General features: G+C 49.0%; 1 protein-coding gene across 1 annotated transcript in view; it reads left to right on the top strand.

The window, feature by feature from the left end:
* Positions 1–297: 297 nt before the first annotated feature.
* The window catches only part of LOC146005647 (cytochrome P450 2C23-like), a 33,726-nt gene continuing 13,700 nt past the window's right edge, over positions 298–20,323 (top strand). Inside the window, exons 1-4 of the mRNA XM_083145038.1 lie at positions 298–509; positions 9,285–9,447; positions 13,554–13,703; positions 17,247–17,407. Coding sequence (XP_083001164.1) covers positions 330–509; positions 9,285–9,447; positions 13,554–13,703; positions 17,247–17,407 — 654 coding nt within the window. The 5' untranslated portion in view covers positions 298–329. The remainder of the gene's footprint in view (positions 510–9,284; positions 9,448–13,553; positions 13,704–17,246; positions 17,408–20,323) is intronic.

Below are 20,323 nucleotides of genomic sequence, written 5' to 3'. Positions count from 1 at the left end.
AACCTGGGAGAGCTGCTGCTGCATCTGAAACTGGAAGTCCCTGGAAACCATCAGGGTCTCAGCTGGTTCAGAGTCCTCGCTCCTCCAACAGGCTCATCAAGGCCTCATTGCCCACAGCGGGCTCTGGCTGCGGCAAAGGGGGTCGGGATGTTCTGGCTGAATTGCTTGGGATAAATTCCTGTCATGGAAGGGTCCCACATGTGTGGTGGATGTCTTGTGCACATTATAGGATGTGATGTACTAATGACAAGCAATGGTTATGACCTAACTGACCTCTATCATCTATAATACCAGGTACAGAACTACGACACAACGCATTGGCACTGACCATGAGTATCTTCCCAGCGCTGTCCCTGGTGGTCTCCTTCCTCCTCACTCTCCTCTTCTTCCTCTCTTTCTGGAAAAAGCAGAAGAAACACCAGTTCCTTCCTCCAGGACCTGCTCCGATCCCTCTCCTGGGGACCCCCAAATATGTTGGAATCCATAATATCTGCAAATACTACTCAGAGGTGCGTAACACAGAACATAACAGGTACGACTAATGTATACAGCGGTGGAACTACAGGTGGCAAATGTCCAGGGGCCCAAGAGGTAACCAAGATGGCCCCAGGGGTTGGCAACGCTGTGTATCTCAGTCAGCAATGTACTCGGGAAGCAGCACTCCGCATCGCCTTCCTCCATAAGCTCACATCAGACTCCTGTGAAACTAGCCAATGGGAAGGGGAAGCTGAGCACTAAGTCCCGAGTTCAGCAACTCTGAACGATTCCAGGAGGGACAATATGCTATGTGCCTGGTCGTCACTGAATACTGTGTAATTGGTGTCACCTGTGTAGAACTATTGATAAGAATGGTTCCATAATACCTGGGTACTGTATACAGTGAGACCTAACTGATACAGTAGTGTAATAATACCTGGGTACTGTATATAGCACCACCTAGCTGACACAGTAGTGTAATAATACCCGGGTACTGTCTATGGCACCAACTAGCTCTAATAATACCTGGGTACTGTATAAAGCATAACCTAAATGACACAGTAGTATAATAATACCTGGGTACTGTCTATAGCACCACCTAGCTGACACAGTAGTGTAATAATACCTGGGTACTGTATATAGCACCACCTAGCTGACACAGTAGTGTAATAATACCTGGGTACTGTCTATGGCACCAACTAGCTCTAATAATACCTGGGTACTGTATAAAGCATAACCTAAATGACACAGTAGTATAATAATACCTGGGTACTGTCTATAGCACCACCTAGCTGACACAGTAGTGTAATAATACTGGATACTGTATATAGCACCACCTAGCTGAAACAGAAGTGTGATAATACCTGGGTACTGTATATAGCACCACCTAGTTGACACAGTAGTGTAATAATACATGGGTACTGTATATAGCACCACCTAGCTGACACAGTAGTGTAATACCTGGGTACTGTATACAGTGCCAGCTAACTGACACAGTAGTGTAATACCTGGGTACTGTCTATAGCACCACCTAGCTGACACAGTAGTGTAGTAATACCTGGGTACTGTCTATAGCACCACCTAGCTGACACAGTAGTGTAGTAATACATGGGTATTGTATAAAGCACCACCTAGCTGACACAGTAGTGTAATAATACTGGATACTGTATATAGCACCACCTAGCTGAAACAGAAGTGTGATAATACCTGGGTACTGTATATAGCACCACATAGTTGACACAGTAGTGTAATAATACATGGGTACTGTATATAGCACCACCTAGCTGACACAGTAGTGTAATACCTGGGTACTGTATACAGTGCCAGCTAACTGACACAGTAGTGTAATACCTGGGTACTGTCTATAGCACCACCTAGCTGACACAGTAGTGTAGTAATACCTGAGTACTGTCTATAGCACCAACTAGCTGACACAGTAGTGTAATAATACCTGGGTACTGTATATAGCACCACCTAGCTGACACAGAAGTGTAATAATACCTGGGTACTGTATATAGCACCACCTAGCTGACACAGTAGTGTAGTAATACATGGGTATTGTATATAGCACCACCTAGCTGACACAGTAGTGTAATAATACTCGATACTGTATATAGCACCACCTAGCTGACACAGTAGTGTAATACCTGGGTAATGTATACAGTGCCACCTAACTGACACAGTAGTGTAATACCTGGGTAATGTCTATAGCACCACCTAGCTGACACAGTAGTGTAATAATTCCTGGGTACTGTGTACAGCGCCACCTAGCTGACACAGTGTAATAATTCCTGTGTACTGTCTATAGCACCACCTAGCTGACACAGTAGTGTAATAATACTTGGGTACTGTCTACAGCACCACCTAGCTGACCCAGTAGTGTAGTAATACCTGGGTACTGTATATAGCACCACCTAGTTGATACAGTAGTGTAATAATACCTGGGTACTGTATATAGCACCACCTAGCTGACACAGTAGTGTAATACCTGGGTACTGTATACAGTGCCACCTAACTGACACAGTAGTGTAATACCTGGGTACTGTCTATAGCACCACCTAGCAAACACAGTAGTGTAATAATTCCTGGGTACTGTATACAGCGCCACCTAGCTGACACAGTAGTGTAATAATTCCAGGGTACTGTCTATAGCACCACCTAGCTGATACAGTAGTGTAATAATTCCTGGGTTCTGTAAACAGCGCCACCTAGCTGACACAGTAGTGTAATAATTCCTGGGTACTGTATACAGCGCCACCTAGCTGACACAGTAGTGTAATAATACCTGGGTACTGTCTATAGCACCACCAAACTGACACAGTAGTATAATACCTGGGTACTGTATACAGCGCCACCTAACTGACACAGTAGTGTACTAACACCTGGGTACTGTATACAGCACCACCTAGCTGATGCAGTAGTGTAATAATACCTGGGTACTGTCTATAGCACCACCTAGCTGACACAGTAGTGTAATAATACCTGGGTACTGTATACAGCACCACCTAGCTGACACAGTAGTGTAATACCTGGGTACTGTATACAGTGCCACCTAACTGGCACAGTAGTGTAATACCTGGGTACTGTATATAGCACCACCTAGCTGACACAGTAGTGTAATAATACTGGGTACTGTCTATAGCACCACCTAGCTGACACAGTAGTGTAATAATACCTGGGTACTGTATACAGCGCCACCTAGCTGACACAGTAGTGTAATAACTGGGTACTGTATACAGCACCACCTAGCTGACACAGTAGTGTAATACCTGGGTACTGTATACAGTGCCACCTAGCTGACACAGTAGTGTAATAATACCTGGGTACTGTCTATAGCACCACCTAGCTGACACAGTAGTGTAATAATACCTGGGTACTCTCTATAGCACCACCTAGCTGACACAGTAGTGTAATAATACTGGGTACTGTCTATAGCACCACCTAGCTGACACAGTAGTGTAATAATACCTGGGTACTCTCTATAGCACCACCTAGCTGACACAGTAGTGTAATAATACTGGGTACTGTATATAGCACCACCTAGCTGACACAGTAGTGTAATAATACTGGGTACTGTCTATAGCACCACCTAGCTGATACAGTAGTGTAATAATTCCTGGGTACTGTATACAGCGCCACCTAGCTGACACAGTAGTGTAATAATACCTGGGTAACTTCTATAGCACCACCAAACTGACACAGTAATATAATACCTGGGTACTGTATACAGCGCCACCTAACTGACACAGTAGTGTACTAATACCTGGGTACTGTATACAGCACCACCTAGCTGACGCAGTAGTGTAATAATACTGAGTACTGTCTATAGCACCACCTAACTGACACAGTAGTGTAATAATACCTGGGTACTGTATATAGCACCACCTAGCTGACACAGTAGTGTAATACCTGGGTACTGTATACAGCACCACCTAGCTGACGCAGTAGTGTAATAATACCTGGGTACTGTATATAGCACCACCTAGCTGACACAGTAGTGTAATAATACTGGGTACTGTCTATAGCACCACCTAGCTGACACAGTAGTGTAATAATACCTGGGTACTGTATACAGCACAACCTAGCTGGCACAGTAGTGTAATACCTGGGTACTGTATTCAGTGCCACCTAGCTGACACAGTAGTGTAATACCTGGGTACTGTATATAGCACCACCTAGCTGACACAGTAGTGTAATAATACTGGGTACTGTCTATAACACCACCTAGCTGACACAGTAGTGTAATAATACCTGGGTACTGTATACAGCACCACCTAGCTGACACAGTAGTGTAATACCTGGGCACTGTATACAGCACCACCTAGCTGACACAGTAGTGTAATACCTGGGTACTGTATACAGTGCCACCTAGCTGACACAGTAGTGTAATACCTGGGTACTGTATATAGCACCACCTAGCTGACACAGTAGTGTAATAATACTGGGTACTGTATATAGCACCACCTAGCTGACACAGTAGTGTAATAATACTGGGTACTGTCTATAGCACCACCTAGCTGACACAGTAGTGTAATAATACTGGGTACTGTCTATAGCACCACCTAGCTGATACATTAGTGTAATAATTCCTGGGTTCTGTATACAGCGCCACCTAGCTGACACAGTAGTGTAATAATTCCTGGGTACTGTATACAGCGCCACCTAGCTGACACAGTAGTGTAATAATACCTGGGTACCTTCTATAGCACCACCAAACTGACACAGTAGTATAATACCTGGGTACTGTATACAGCGCCACCTAACTGACACAGTAGTGTACTAACACCTGGGTACTGTATACAGCACCACCTAGCTGACGCAGTAGTGTAATAATACTGAGTACTGTCTATAGCACCACCTAACTGACACAGTAGTGTAATAATACCTGGGTACTGTATATAGCACCACCTAGCTGACACAGTAGTGTAATACCGGGGTACAGTATACAGCACCACCTAGCTGACGCAGTAGTGTAATAATACCTGGGTACTGTATATAGCACCACCTAGCTGACACAGTAGTGTCATAATACTGGGTACTGTCTATAGCACCACCTAGCTGACACAGTAGTGTAATAATACCTGGGTACTGTATTCAGTGCCACCTAGCTGACACAGTAGTGTAATACCTGGGTACTGTATATAGCACCACCTAGCTGACACAGTAGTGTAATAATACTGGGTACTGTATATAGCACCACCTAGCTGACACAGTAGTGTAATAATACTGGGTACTGTCTATAGCACCACCTAACTGACACAGTAGTGTAATAATACCTGGGTACTGTCTATAGCACCACCTAGCTGGCACAGTAGTGTAATAATACCTGGGTACTGTCTATAGCACCACCTAGCTGACACAGTAGTGTAATAATACCTGAGTACTGTCTATAGCACCACCTAGCTGACACAGAAGTGTAATAATACTGGGTACTGTCTATAGCACCACCTAGCTGACACAGTAGTGTAATAATACCTGGGTACTGTCTATAGCACCACCTAGCTGACACAGTAGTGTAATAATACCTGAGTACTGTCTATAGCACCACCTAGCTGACACAGAAGTGTAATAATACTGGGTACTGTCTATAGCACCACCTAGCTGACACAGTAGTGTAATACTACCTGGGTACTGTCTATAGCACCACCTAGCTGACACAGTAGTGTAATAATACCTGGGTACTCTCTATAGCACCACCTAGCTGACACAGTAGTGTAATAATACCTGGGTACTGTATATAGCACCACCTAGCTGACACAGTAGTGTAATAATACCTGGGTACTGTATATAGCACCACCTAGCTGACACAGTAGTGTAATACCTGGGTACTGTATACAGTGCCACCTAACTGACACAGTAGTGTAATACCTGGGTACTTTCTATAGCACCACCTAGCTGACACAGTAGTGTAATAATTCCTGGGTAATGTATATAGCGCCACCTAGCTGACACAGTAGTGTAATAATACTTGGGTACTGTAAACAGCACCACCTAGCTGACCCAGTAGTGTAATAATACCTGGGTACTGTATATAGTACCACCTTGCTGACACAGTAGTGTAATACCTGGGTACTGTCTATAGCACCACCTAGCTAACACAGTAGTATAATAATTCCTGGGTTCTGTATACAGCGCCACCTAGCTGACACAGTAGTGTAATAATACCTGGGTACTGTCTATAGCACCACCAACCTGACACAGTAGTATAATACCTGGGTACTGTATACAGCGCCACCTAACTGACACAGTAGAGTACTAACACCTGGGTACTGTATACAGCACCACCTAGCTGATGCAGTAGTGTAATAATACCTGGGTACTGTATATAGCACCACCTAGCTGACACAGTAGTGTAATAATACCTGGGTACTGTATACAGCACCACCTAGCTGACACAGTAGTGTAATACCTGGGTACTGTATACAGTGCCACCTAACTGACACAGTAGTGTAATACCTGGGTACTGTCTATAGCACCACCTAGCTGACACAGTAGTGTAATAATACCTGGGTACTGTATATAGCACCACCTAGCTGACACAGTAGTGTAATAATACTGGGTACTGTCTATAGCACCACCTAGCTGACACAGTAGTGTAATAATACCTGGGTACTGTATACAGCGCCACCTAGCTGACACAGTAGTGTAATACCTGGGTACTGTATACAGCACCACCTAGCTGACACAGTAGTGTAATACCTGGGTACTGTATACAGTGCCACCTAGCTGACACAGTAGTGTAATAATACCTGGGTACTGTCTATAGCACCACCTAGCTGACACAGTAGTGTAATAATACCTGAGTACTGTCTATAGCACCACCTAGCTGACACAGAAGTGTAATAATACTGGCTACTGTCTATAGCACCACCTAGCTGACACAGTAGTGTAATAATACCGGGGTACTGTCTATAGCACTACCTAGCTGACACAGTAGTGTAATAATACCTGAGTACTGTCTATAGCACCACCTAGCTGACACAGAAGTGTAATAATACTGGGTACTGTCTATAGCACCACCTAGCTGACACAGTAGTGTAATAATACCTGGGTACTGTCTATAGCACCACCTAGCTGACACAGTAGTGTAATAATACCTGGGTACTGTCTATAGCACCACCTAGCTGACACAGTAGTGTAATAATACTGGGTACTGTATATAGCACCACCTAGCTGACACAGTAGTGTAATAATACCTGGGTACTGTATACAGCACCGCCTAGCTGACACAGTAGTGTAATACCTGGGTACTGTATACAGTGCCACCTAACTGGCACAGTAGTGTAATACCTGGGTACTGTATATAGCACCACCTAGCTGACACAGTAGTGTAATAATACCTGGGTACTGTCTATAGCACCACCTAGCTGACACAGTAGTGTAATAATACCTGGGTACTGTCTATAGCACCACCTAGCTGACACAGTAGTGTTATACCTGGGTACTGTCTATAGCACCACCTAGCTGACACAGTAGTGTAATACCTGGGTACTGTCTAAAGCGCCACCTAGCTGACACAGTAGTGTAATACCTGGGTAACTGTCTATAGCACCACCTAGCTGACACAGTAGTGTAATACCTGGGTACTGTATATAGTACCACCTTGCTGACACAGTAGTGTAATACCTGGGTACTGTCTATAGTACCACCTAGCTAACACAGTACTGTAATAATTCCTGGGTACTGTATACAGCGCCACCTAGCTGACACAGTAGTGTAATAATTCCAGGGTACTGTCTAGCACCACCTAGCTGATACAGTAGTGTAATAATTCCTGGGTTCTGTATACAGCGCCACCTAGCTGACACAGTAGTGTAATAATACCTGGGTACTGTATATAGCACCACCTAGCTGACACAGTAGTGTAATAATACCTGGGTGCTGTATACAGCACCACCTAGCTGACACAGTAGTGTAATACCTGGGTACTGTATATAGTACCACCTTGCTGACACAGTAGTGTAATACCTGGGTACTGTCGATAGTACCACCTAGCTAACACAGTACTGTAATAATTCCTGGGTACTGTATACAGCGCCACCTAGCTGACACAGTAGTGTAATAATTCCAGGGTACTGTCTAGCACCACCTAGCTGATACAGTAGTGTAATAATTCCTGGGTTCTGTATACAGCGCCACCTAGCTGACACAATAGTGTAATAATACCTGGGTACTGTCTATAGCACCACCAAACTGACACAGTAGTATAATACCTGGGTACTGTATACAGCGCCACCTAACTGACACAGTAGAGTACTAACACCTGGGTACTGTATACAGCACCACCTAGCTGATGTAGTAGTGTAATAATACCTGGGTACTGTCTATAGCACCACCTAGCTGACACAGTAGTGTAATAATACCTGGGTACTGTATACAGCACCACCTAGCTGACACAGTAGTGTAATACCTGGGTACTGTATATAGCACCACCTAGCTGACACAGTAGTGTAATAATACTGGGTACTGTATACAGCGCCATTCAGCTGACACAGTAGTGTAATAATTCCTGGGTACTCAGATCTTTAGTTACACTACATGTGTAGAGGTGGTCTAGGTAACGGGGATGGTAAGCAGTATCCCCCCATGTGCATACATTGATTCATCAGCCCCATTCCCCAGCACTTACCAAGTACAGTAGCTCTTACTAACTGCTTTGGGCTCATCTACATTTGTATATAAGTCATTTTATAAGGTTCCTCTCAGATGTAGCAGTACACACCCACGCTTCTAGGTGCCACGTTCACAATCTCTTTTCATAATCTCTCCATATATGGAACTAGACACGCCCTTTGGGTGGAGCATGACACGCCCCCTCAATGGGGAGCTGTGCAAAATTCTACTACCAACTATAATCTCCCTAAAACTAGTTTTCAAAAGTAGGCAAGTATGCCTCAGGGGCCGCGTGCAATGCACCTGCTGTAGCAATGGAAGTTTGGATGCCCACTGATGACACTGAGGAGAAGCTGGCATCCCTGGGTCACGTACAGCTCTCTCGCTCTCTCTCTCTCTCTCTCTCTCTCGCTCCCTCTCTCTCTCTCTCTCTCTCTCTCTCTCTCGCTCTCTCCCTGCTATCTCTCCTCTGGTTGGTAGCTCATAAAACCTGATAATCCTTTGTGTGCCTAAATACTGTCCTGCTCACATTCCACTATTCTGGTTCAGCTGCTGCACAAGAGGGAGAGCAAGTGATGTCAGTGTGCTCCAGATGTGGGGCCCGGAGCACACTTATATCCGCATGTGATCACTTAGTATATTACACTCCTGCACGGCTCTAGTACATATAATAATAACCACTTCCTGTGTCTCAGCTCCGTGAGAAGTACGGTCCCATATTCACCGTATGGAAACTGACGCAGCCGGTGGTCGTTCTCTGCGGCTATGACACGGTGAAAGACGCTCTGGTGAATCATGGCGAGGAGTTTAGTGGACGCCCGTTCTTTCCTGTACAGGATCGCTTCTCGGAAGGATACAGTAAGTCACGTCTGTGTCGTCTGTATATGTAAGAGCTGTAGGTGTCAATTTATGGCCGATCCCGTATACAAACGGGTATGACCAGGATCAGCCGTAATCAGCCTGAAAACATGAATGGAGAAGCTGCCGTATTCGCCTGATTTGTATTACAGTCATTGGTATTTCCCAACAGCCAAATAAGGAGGAGGCTGAAGCATTGCTCGGATCAGTCAGATCAGATCAGTCAGATCAGTCAGATCAATCAGACCTGTGCAATGCTTTTCTGTGTATAAGAAAACAGCATGGTGTCCCGAGTATAACCGTCCCCGGGCTCATTCAGCTGATCCTGGTTGCTGAAACACAGGGGGAATAATGAAATGGAGTCCCAGGGTAATTCTATAACTAGTACCAGACTCTTGGCACAGTCCTGGTTCCCAAAATACAAGGGGAAAAAGGAATAGCCATCCTCCGTATATCGGAACCAGCACCGGCTCAGCAAGCGGTGTCGTGCCACAGCCGGGGGTCACTTTTACATAAGGTCCAAAGCATGGTGCATCATGGCTAGTCAGCCCTGGTGGAGTGAGGACCCCCCAATAAAGGGGGGCTGAATAAATCCGACCGGGCTGAATCAACCCCCCTGCCTGCATACCACCCCCTTCCTGCACACCACACCCTGCCTGCACACCACACCCTGCCTGCGCACCACCTCCTGCCTGCACACCACCCCCTGCCTGCACACCACCCCCTGCCTGTGCACCACCTCCTGCCTGCATACCACCTCCTGCCTGCACACCACTCCCAGCCTGCACACTACCTCCTGCCTGCACACCACCCCCTGCCTGCGCACCACCCCCTGCCTGCCCACCATCCACTGCCTACATACCACCCCATGCCTGCACACCACCTCCTGCCTGCATACCACCTCCTGCCTCCATACCACCTCCTGCCTGCATACCACCTCCTGCCTGCGCACCACCCCCTGCCAGCACACCACCTCCTGCCTGCATACCACCTCCTGCCTGCGCACCACCCCCTGCCTGCACACCACCCCCTGCCTGCATACCACCTCCTGCCTGCGCACCACCCCCTGCCTGCACACCACCTCCTGCCTGCATACCACCTCCTGCCTCCATACCACCTCCTGCCTGCATACCACCTCCTGCCTGCGCACCACCCCCTGCCTGCACACCACCTCCTGCCTGCATACCACCTCCTGCCTGCGCACCACCCCCTGCCTGCACACCACCCCCTGCCTGCATACCACCTCCTGCCTGCGCACCACCTCCTGCCTGCATACCACCTCCTGCCTGCGCACCACCCCCTGCCTGCACACCACCCCCTTCCTGCACACCACCCCCTGCCTGCGCACCACCTCCTGCCTGCATACCACATCCTGCCTGCATACCACATCCTGCCTGCATACCACCCCCTGCCTGCACACCACCCCCTGCCTGCACACAACCTCCTGCCTGCACACAACCTCCTGCCTGCACACCACCTCCTGCCTGCACACCACCTCCTGCACACCACCCCCTGCCTGCATGTCACCGCCTGCCTGCACAACACCCCCTTCCTGCATACCACCTCCTGCACACCACCTCCTGCACACCACCCCCTGCCTGCATGTCACCCCCTGCCTGCACACCACCCCCTTCCTGCATACCACCTCCTGCACACCACCCCCTGCCTGCATACCACCCCCTGCCTGCACACCACCCCCTTCCTGCATACCACCTCCTGCACACCACCCCCTGCCTGCATACCACCTCCTGCCTGCACACCACCCCCTTCCTGCACACCACCCCCTTCCTGCACACCACATCCTGCCTGCATACCACATCCTGCCTGCATGTCACCCCCTGCCTGCATACCACCCCCTTCCTGCACACCACCCCCTTCCTGCACACCACCCTCTGCCTGCATACCACATCCTGCCTGCATACCACCTCCTGCCTGCACACCACCTCCTGCCTGCACACCACCTCCTGCCTGCACACCACCCCCTGCCTGCACACCACCCTCTGCCTGCATACCACATCCTGCCTGCATACCACCTCCTGCCTGCACACCACCCCCTGCCTGCACACCACCTCCTGCCTGCGCACCACCTCCTGCCTGCATACCACCTCCTGCCTGCACACCACCCCCTGCCTGCACACCACCTCCTGCCTGCGTACCACTGCCTGCCTGTGTACCACCTCCTGCCTGCACACCACCTCCTGCCTGCACACCACTGCCTGCCTGCGTACCACCTCCTGCCTGCACACCACCTCCTGCCTGCATCCCCCCCTCCTGCCTGCATCCCCCCTCCTGCCTGCACACCACCCCCTGCCTGCACACCACCTCCTGCCTGCACACCACCCCCTCCTGCCTGCACACCACCTCCTGCCTGCACACCACCTCCTGCCTGCACACCACTGCCTGCCTGCATACCACCTCCTGCCTGCACACCACCCCCTGCCTGCACACCACCTCCTAACTGCACACCACCCCCTGCCTGCACACCACCTCCTGCCTGCACACCACCCCCTGCCTGCGCACCACCTCCTGCCTGCATACCACCTCCTGCCTGCACACCACTGCCTGCCTGCACACCACCCCCTGCCTGCACACCACCCCCTGCCTGCATACCACCTCCTGCCTGCACACCACCCCCTGCCTGCACACCACCTCCTGCCTGCACACCACCCCCTGCCTGCACACCACCTCCTGCCTGCACACCACCCCCTGCCTGCGCACCACCTCCTGCCTGCATACCACCTCCTGCCTGCACACCACCCCCTGCCTGCACACCACCTCCTGCCTGCGCACCACCTCCTGCCTGCACACCACCCCCTGCCTGCACACCACCTCCTGCCTGCACACCACCCCCTGCCTGCACACCACCCCCTGCCTGCATACCAGCTCCTGCCTGTGCACCACCCACTGCCTGCATACCACCTCCTGCCTGCACACCACCCCCTGCCTGCACACCACCTCCTGCCTGCACACCACCCCCTGCCTGCACACCACCCCCTGCCTGCATACCAGCTCCTGCCTGCACACCACTGCCTGCACACCACCTCCTGCCTGCGCACCACCTCCTGCCTGCACACCACCTCCTGCCTGCATACCATCCACTGCCTACATACCACCCCCTTCCTGCACACCACCCCCTGCCTGCGCACCACCTCCTGCCTGCGCACCACCTCCTGCCTGCATACCACCCCCTTCCTGCACACCACCCCCTGCCTGCCCACCACCTCCTGCCTGCATACCACCTCCTGCCTGCACACCACCCCCTGCCTGCACACCACCTCCTGCCTGCATACCATCCACTGCCTACATACCACCCCCTGCCTGCACACCACCCCCTGCCTGCATACCAGCTCCTGCCTGTGCACCACCCACTGCCTCCTGCCTGCATACCATCCACTGCCTACATACCACCCCCTGCCTGCACACCACCTCCTGCCTGCACACCACCCCCTGCCTGCACACCACCCCCTGCCTGCATACCAGCTCCTGCTTGTGCACCACCCGCTGCCTGCATACCACCCCCTGCCTGCATGCCACCCCCTGCCTGCATACCACCCCCTTCCTGCACACCACCCCCTTCCTGCACACCACCCCCTGCCTGCATACCAGCTCCTGCCTGCATACCACCCCCTGCCTGCATACCACCCCCTGCCTGCACACCACCCCCTGCCTGCACACCACCCCCTTCCTGCACACCACCCCCTGTCTGCACACAACCCCTGCCTGCACACCACCCCCTGTCTGCACACCACCCCTGCCTGCACACCACCCCTGCCTGCACACCACCCCCTGCCTGCACACCACCCCCTGCCTGCACACCACCCCTGCCTGCACACCACCCCCTGCCTGCACACCACCCCCTGCCTGCACCCCCCCTCCCTCCTCTGTCCGTGCAAACTCACTGAAGGCGTTGGCAAAGAGGGTCTGCACTCTGCACATGCGAATATACACGCATGCACAGACCCCCAACATAAAAATGAAATTGAATTTGGACCCGTAGGAACAGGTCTGAATCAGCCCCAATGTAGGGTAATGTAGCCAAGCAGCGTCCTCCTATCACTTTGTCTGTTCCACAGCGCAGATCATGTGACCTCTCTATCTCTCTCCAGGTATAAGCAGCTCGATCCCTGAGAGATGGCGCACACTGCGCAGATTCGCCATAGCGTCACTCAGGAATTTTGGGATGGGGAAGAAAGCCATGGAGAAACGGGTGTTGGAGGAGTCGGAGAGTCTCATCCAGGAGATATCAGAGACAGGAGGTGAGGGGCTTATACGCTGGTCACCTACACATGTGTATAAACCTTAACATTATAATTTCAAGATCAGATCTCCTGCACGATTCGCCCAGTGTCCATGAAGACCCTAAAATGTGGGACAGGTGCCTGTTACAATTATTGGTATATATTGTGCTAGGTTAGGCTGCTATGGTGAACAGTATTATATGTGTCTAATATTGACTGAAGTTTCTCTTCGTCCTCCTCCTTCCCTTCTCCAGCCTCCTCTGTCTCCCATCCACCCCTATTCACCTCCCTCCCCTACTGTTACTCCAATGTAATTCTCCTTTACCAGGGTCCTACTACCCCACCACTAAGCCCAACTTATTCCCTAATCTCCCTCTCACCCCCATCTGGATAACTCTAACTGACCTCCCTGCCTGTTACAATACACCGGAGATGAAGTCTATAAGGACCTTATGTCCTATCTGGCGAGGCCTTCAACAATAACAGTCACCCGCTGCTACCCGAGAGCTAGATATGCTCCCTCTACTTAGGTGACCACCTGGACTTCTACTCGGACAGTAATGTCCTCTGTAAAACAACCCGGTGAACCTAGAATATTGGTTCCTACAGGTCTAGATGTGGATGGCAAGATGACAGGCCAATCTCTGGAAGTTAATGTAGAACAGGACAACAAGGAACCACTGGTTGCTTATGCCAACCAGGAAAAAAGATTCACTGGTAGATGACTTTGACCAGGAAAATAGGATCACTGGTAGGATAACAATGACCAGGACAACAGGATTCGCTGACAGGATGATGCCAACCAGGACAACAGGTTTTATTGGTAGGATGACACTAACCAGTAAAATCAGATACTCTGTTAGGATGACGGTAACCAGGACAACAGAATTCACCATGCAGTCAAGAACAATATCCAGAGCCAGGAACATACAGAAGGTATAACTGGCAGGGCATGGTTGGGCTGACTTCTATATAAAGTGGCATGTAGCCAATGAAAAGGCCCCCTCAGCAGAGACTCCTAGAATGACCAATTAGCCTCCGCTAGTGCACAGAATGTCTGCCCCAGTATAGCTTTCAGTAAAGCTGGTGGCCACCCTCCAACTTTACATCCAAATCCCTGAATCTTCTAGCTAACCATTACCGAATCCTGGATTTCCCCCTCTGACACTATTCCTCCTGTCCTCTGAGGGATTTACATTCTCACATACTGCCTGGTAGTTGCCATGGTGGTGGTTTATCATCTGTCTAATCCTACCAACTCAAACCCCTGGAACTGTCCCTTATTTGCTCTACTTTTGAGGTCTGTGCTATATGCCTCTCCCAAGTAGCTGTCATTTACTGGGCCCTTGGCTGCTCCTCCCAGTTCTTTGAATGCTTCACTTCCTGGCTACTCATTTCCTCTCTTCAGAACTTACTGACATATTAGATGACTGCAGTATCCCAGTCCATAACCCCATAGAATCACTCATATGATCGATTGGTCTCTCCCAATGGACCTCCTCACTGTCCCTTGTGAGTGGGCCCTCAGAGATGTACACAAACCATCACATGTGCCACACCATCGGGGATGGACACAAACCATCACACGTATCCCACCATCAGAGGTCTACATAAACCAGCACAGACACCCCAAAAAAACACAAATAGACTCTTTAGTAAATATGGAATTCTTATTTAGAGAACCTCATCTCCTCCCAGTCCTCAAAACCCCTGGTGTCTCCACTTCCAACACCCTCCTCTGCTCACCCCTTCCTCCTATTTCCTCCTTTCCCTCTGCCATTGACTTTGCAACCATTTCAGTTCTAAAACTGACTCAATATGTCAGGACATCACATGCCACAAGCCCCTCAGAGCAAAGGTACGGACCTCTCCCTCTTCATCCATCTCACCAACCTCTGACCTCTTTTTCATCTGTATCTGGAGATGGATCTGGCCCTCCCTTCTTCCACTATCCTCATGACCCCATTCCCTCCCTCCTCTTCTGCTACCTCTCTGCTTCAGCCTGTTCCCATCTAGCCAACTCCCTCAATCTCTCCATCTCATCGACTTTCAATCATGTCATCTCCCCTATTTTTAAAGAACCCATCCTTGATCCTAACACTCTTTCCAGCTACCAACCCATCTCTCTCCTCCCTTTTGCCTCCTCGGTGAAAGAGCATATTGTCTATAACCGCCTTGATGCTTTTCTTTCCTCCCACTCATTGCTGGATCCATCCCAGTCTGGCTTTAGTTCTCTCCACTGCCCTCAAAAAAGTCTACAATCACTTTCTTGATGCTGGGCCACTGTTTATTTTTCTTGACCTCTGCTGCTTTTGACACTGTTGACCAACCTCTTCTTCTGTAAATCCTTTACTCCCTTATTCTGAGTGATACTGCCCTCTCATTGTGGTCCTCCTAAGTCTATGCTCTCTCCTGGCTGTCCTACCTCTCCAACCATTTCCTCTCTGTCTCCTCTTATGACTCTTACTCCCCCACTTCCACTAACAGTAGGTTCCCCCAAGTATCTGTCCTTAGTCATCTACATTTCTCTTTCTATACATAATCTATAGGTGAACTTATAAGAGGACTTTCAATATCATCTCTATGCTGATGATACTCAAATCTACCTTTCCTTCCCTGACCTCTCCCCCGCTCTCCTCACTTATATGTCTCTCTGCTACCTCCTCCTGGGGTCCCAGTTTTATCTTACATGTAACACATCTAAAACTAAGCTGATCATCTTCCCACTAATCTTCACAACTCATCCATCACACTCTCATTATCTATTGATGGGACTACTGTCTCTACTAGCCCCAAGTGCTCCATCTTGGAGTTATTCTTGACTCCTCCCTCTCAGTCAAACCCCAAATTCAGCACCTCTGACAATCCAGATGCTTCCATCTTAGATATAATTGCAGGATCATACCCTTTATAAGTCCCTCGTTGACTAACTGGTCTCCCAGACAAGCGTCTCTCTCCACTCCAATCTATTCTCAAGGCTGCCGCCTGGCTCATCTTCTCCAAATGTCCAACGTAGGCCTCTCCTTCAATCAGGCTCTCAAGACCCACTTCTTCTTCAAATCTAACCATCTCTTGTTCTAACCCACTGCTTCACTCTTCCTGTCTACCCCATCTGTGTCACCACTGTGTTTCTGTCCCTCCCCTTTAGAATATAAGCTCTAACAGGCAGGTCCCTCTCCCCTTATGTGCTTTATTTTCTCTTACTTATATCATCTACTCCATACTTCTCTCCATGCACCTAATCAATGGTTTCTACCACCCTCTGCTTTGACCACTGAGGCAGCACTGTACGAGGGTGGTTCAGTAAGTAAAGTAACAAGATGTCTCACACATTCCTCTTAAGGCCATTAAACTGTCCCTTATATCAGTGATACTGTCCCAACATCAGGTGTAAGATGGGGGGCTGCAGACACATGGGTAAACATTGTGATTAGATTTCTGCATCTGACGGGCACATCAGCAGCTGGTCTTTCTTTTACCGTCCCAACTCATAGGTGGCCTCATAATGTAATGTAACATGAACGGAAGGAGACGATGTTAATGGGTAATATTGTTTCCTAGGAAAGCCCTTCAACCCTATAAACCTGCTGGCCTGCGCTGTAGGAAACATCACCAGCTACGCGCTGCTGGGGGAGCACTTTAAATACAACGATCCAAAGTTACATGAACTCATCGAAACTATAAGGAAGTTTACACTGAACATTCACCACCCCCTACATGAGGTACGGTACTGATCTGTTATATATTACTTGTTGTGATCAATCTTCCCCTTTAATAACTTCTAAATGAGGGGTGATAGGAGCAGATAGGTGCCCCACCCTTCCCCCCTATGATTGCATTTAGCCCTCCTTAGTGTTGTTTTGTCAAATATATATATATATATATATATATATATATATTGCCAATTATTTTTGGAGTGGTGTGTGTGTGTATATATATATATATCGTTTTATTATTATAATAATTTTGTATTTTCTGTGGAATGCTGCGTGGTACAGTTTCTGTTGGTCACAGGGACGCACCATTCCAATGCTGCTGAACCCTGAAGACAGTGCACAGCATCCAATCACAGTAGATGGAGGGGCTGGAGGCTGGCCATGTCCCCATAGTGAGAAAGACAGGAGGTGTGGCTTACAGGAGCATAAGAATGGAAGACACTCTGGAACCAGATATGCTACTCTGGTCTGGAACCAGATACTGTATGCTACTCTGGTCTGGAAACCAGGGGAGCCGAGAGAGGGGGGGAGCGGGTACTAATTACCCGGGCCCACGCTTGCTGAAGGGGCCCCGCAGGGGCCCTGGTCTGACCCCTCCCTTCCCCCTCCATCCCTCCCGGGTAGCAACAGTAGCACACACTTCTACAGCATGTGCTGTGCTGACAGCAGGCTCAGCATGAGTGTCTCATTGACAGCGTGAGAGGTCATGCTGAGCCTGCAGTCAGCACAGCACATGCTGTAGATGTGTGCTACTTCTGAGATTACAGTTTTTAGAATTTTCTTTCACCCTCCTCTAAACATTTTGGGGGTGTGGCCTGAGTGTGGGAGGTTCCCACAACACACACACACTTAGTCGACGCCCCCAAAATTTTACCGGGGCCCGGCATTCCTCTCGGCTGCCCTGCTGGAAACATATACTGTATGCTACACTGGTCTGGAACCAGATACTGTATGCTACTCTGGTCTGGAACCAGATACTCTGTATGCTACTCTGGTCTGGAACCAGATATGCTACTCTGGTCTGGAACCAGATACTGTATGCTACTCTGGTCTGGAACCAGATACTGTATGCTACTCTGGTCTGGGCGGGAACCAGATATAGTTTAGCGGTTCAGGCTGAAACTGTATATGCTTCACAGGTTTGGTCTGGAACTGATATTGCAGGTGCTGGTGTTGAACCAGGATAACTGGAGCTAGGCTGGAACCAGTACTAGAAATGCTGGGCTGGAAGTTGGATAACAGAAGCTGGGCTGGAACCAGTATAACCAGCCTTGGGATAGTACCAACAAGAGCAGTCATTAGCCTTATAAAGTGACTGAAGTGCAACCAAGCTCAGGAAACCAGGAGGTGCAGCTTAGTCCTATTTATACCCCAGGATGGGCTGTGAATTCAATCAGCCTCTGCTAAAGCACAATTTCCATTGATGGGTTGGCGGTCAGCTGACCGAATCCAACATTCAGTGTTCTGAGTTAGCGGGAAGGCCCCCGGACTCCTGTGCCATCAATGTCGCCATCATCTCAGGACCCTTCCAGAGATGCACTGCACAGATACATTGCCACCCACTTGAACCCTCACCAGGACAGTGCAGTGCAGCATCATGGTTAGTACCCGCAATCTGCAGAAGCAATCCTGACAGCTCGACCTCTCCTGAGGGTGGCTGGAGAAATTTTAAGCTTTGATAGATTCTGACATAACCTATGAAGGAGAGCTATATCCAGCCATCTCAGTTCCAGTCTACTAGATTATTGAATGAGCAGGCATCTAGACCTTCCTCAGAACATCTAGTTACCCAAACTGTGACCGTGACCCCAGACCCAATTAATCCAGAGAAGGATCCAGGTGCTAATGCTGTCCGGAAATATATATTTATATATATATATATATATATATATATATATATATATATATTATAATATATTTAGCCAGGTCTGTCAGTCTGTGAGGTGGGATGACGCGCGTTTCGCCTTCCTAGGCTTGATCAAGCCTAGGAAGGTGAAACGCGCGTCATCCCCCCATACTAACCGCCGGCGGGATAGTATCACTCAGACTGCTCGGCAACTTTAGCCGCAAAATTTTGTCAGCCCTGGACCGGAGGGACACGGGACAGCCATTACTGACACCCCCTCACCTCTTTCCAAAGCAGCAACTTCCAGACAGGTATTCTGCCGTCCCCTCATTGCTGATTTACGCAGACTGCCCATGCTCTGTTCTTTAACAACATGGTAGCAGTCTGTATCTAACAGTAACAGTAGGAACGGCTCTCTATTTCTCATTTCATTGCCACATCTACGAACCTGTGCTCCTCTCTCATTATTGAAGTCCTCTGTTGGAACACGACTTCATAAAAGCAGAAGGCTACGCTTGTTCAAGTGTGCTATAATTTTATTTAACTCACGCTGTCGACAATCTCTGCTACCTATACTTTGCCAACAATCTGACACTCTCTCATTGGAATACCGGGCAGCCCCTCCGCTTTGCAATGTTGATATAGCCACAAAGGGATTGGACCACCAGATTTTCCAACAGCAGAAGTGTTACTACTCTATCTCTCTCTGATCCTACAGCACAGATGGGGACTCTCTCATCCTAAGTCCGATACACCTCTGCATGACTCAGTGAAAGCAGTAGGTCCCTATCTGACTCGCTAAAAGATCATTTAATAGACATACAGAAGGATCTTAAATAACTGCATTGTTTGTTAATATAAGGCTTCAGCAATCTTTAGCTGAACACTGAACAGTCCCGGTGTGCACAGCTGTTTGGTTGTAACTGTAACAGAGCAAATATCTGCACGATTGATTGTTACAATTTGAGGCACAATATGTTGGATCTACTATAGATGTGGTTTAATGTAAGACTGTAGCAATGTATTAGCTGAACACCGAACAGCCCCGATGTGTACAACTGTTTGACTGTGATCAT

Source organism: Crinia signifera, chromosome 5 (assembly GCF_055691185.1).
Source record: "Crinia signifera chromosome 5, ASM5569118v1, whole genome shotgun sequence".
Lineage (NCBI taxonomy): Eukaryota > Metazoa > Chordata > Amphibia > Anura > Myobatrachidae > Crinia > Crinia signifera.
This window is presented reverse-complemented; position numbering and strand designations above follow the sequence as displayed.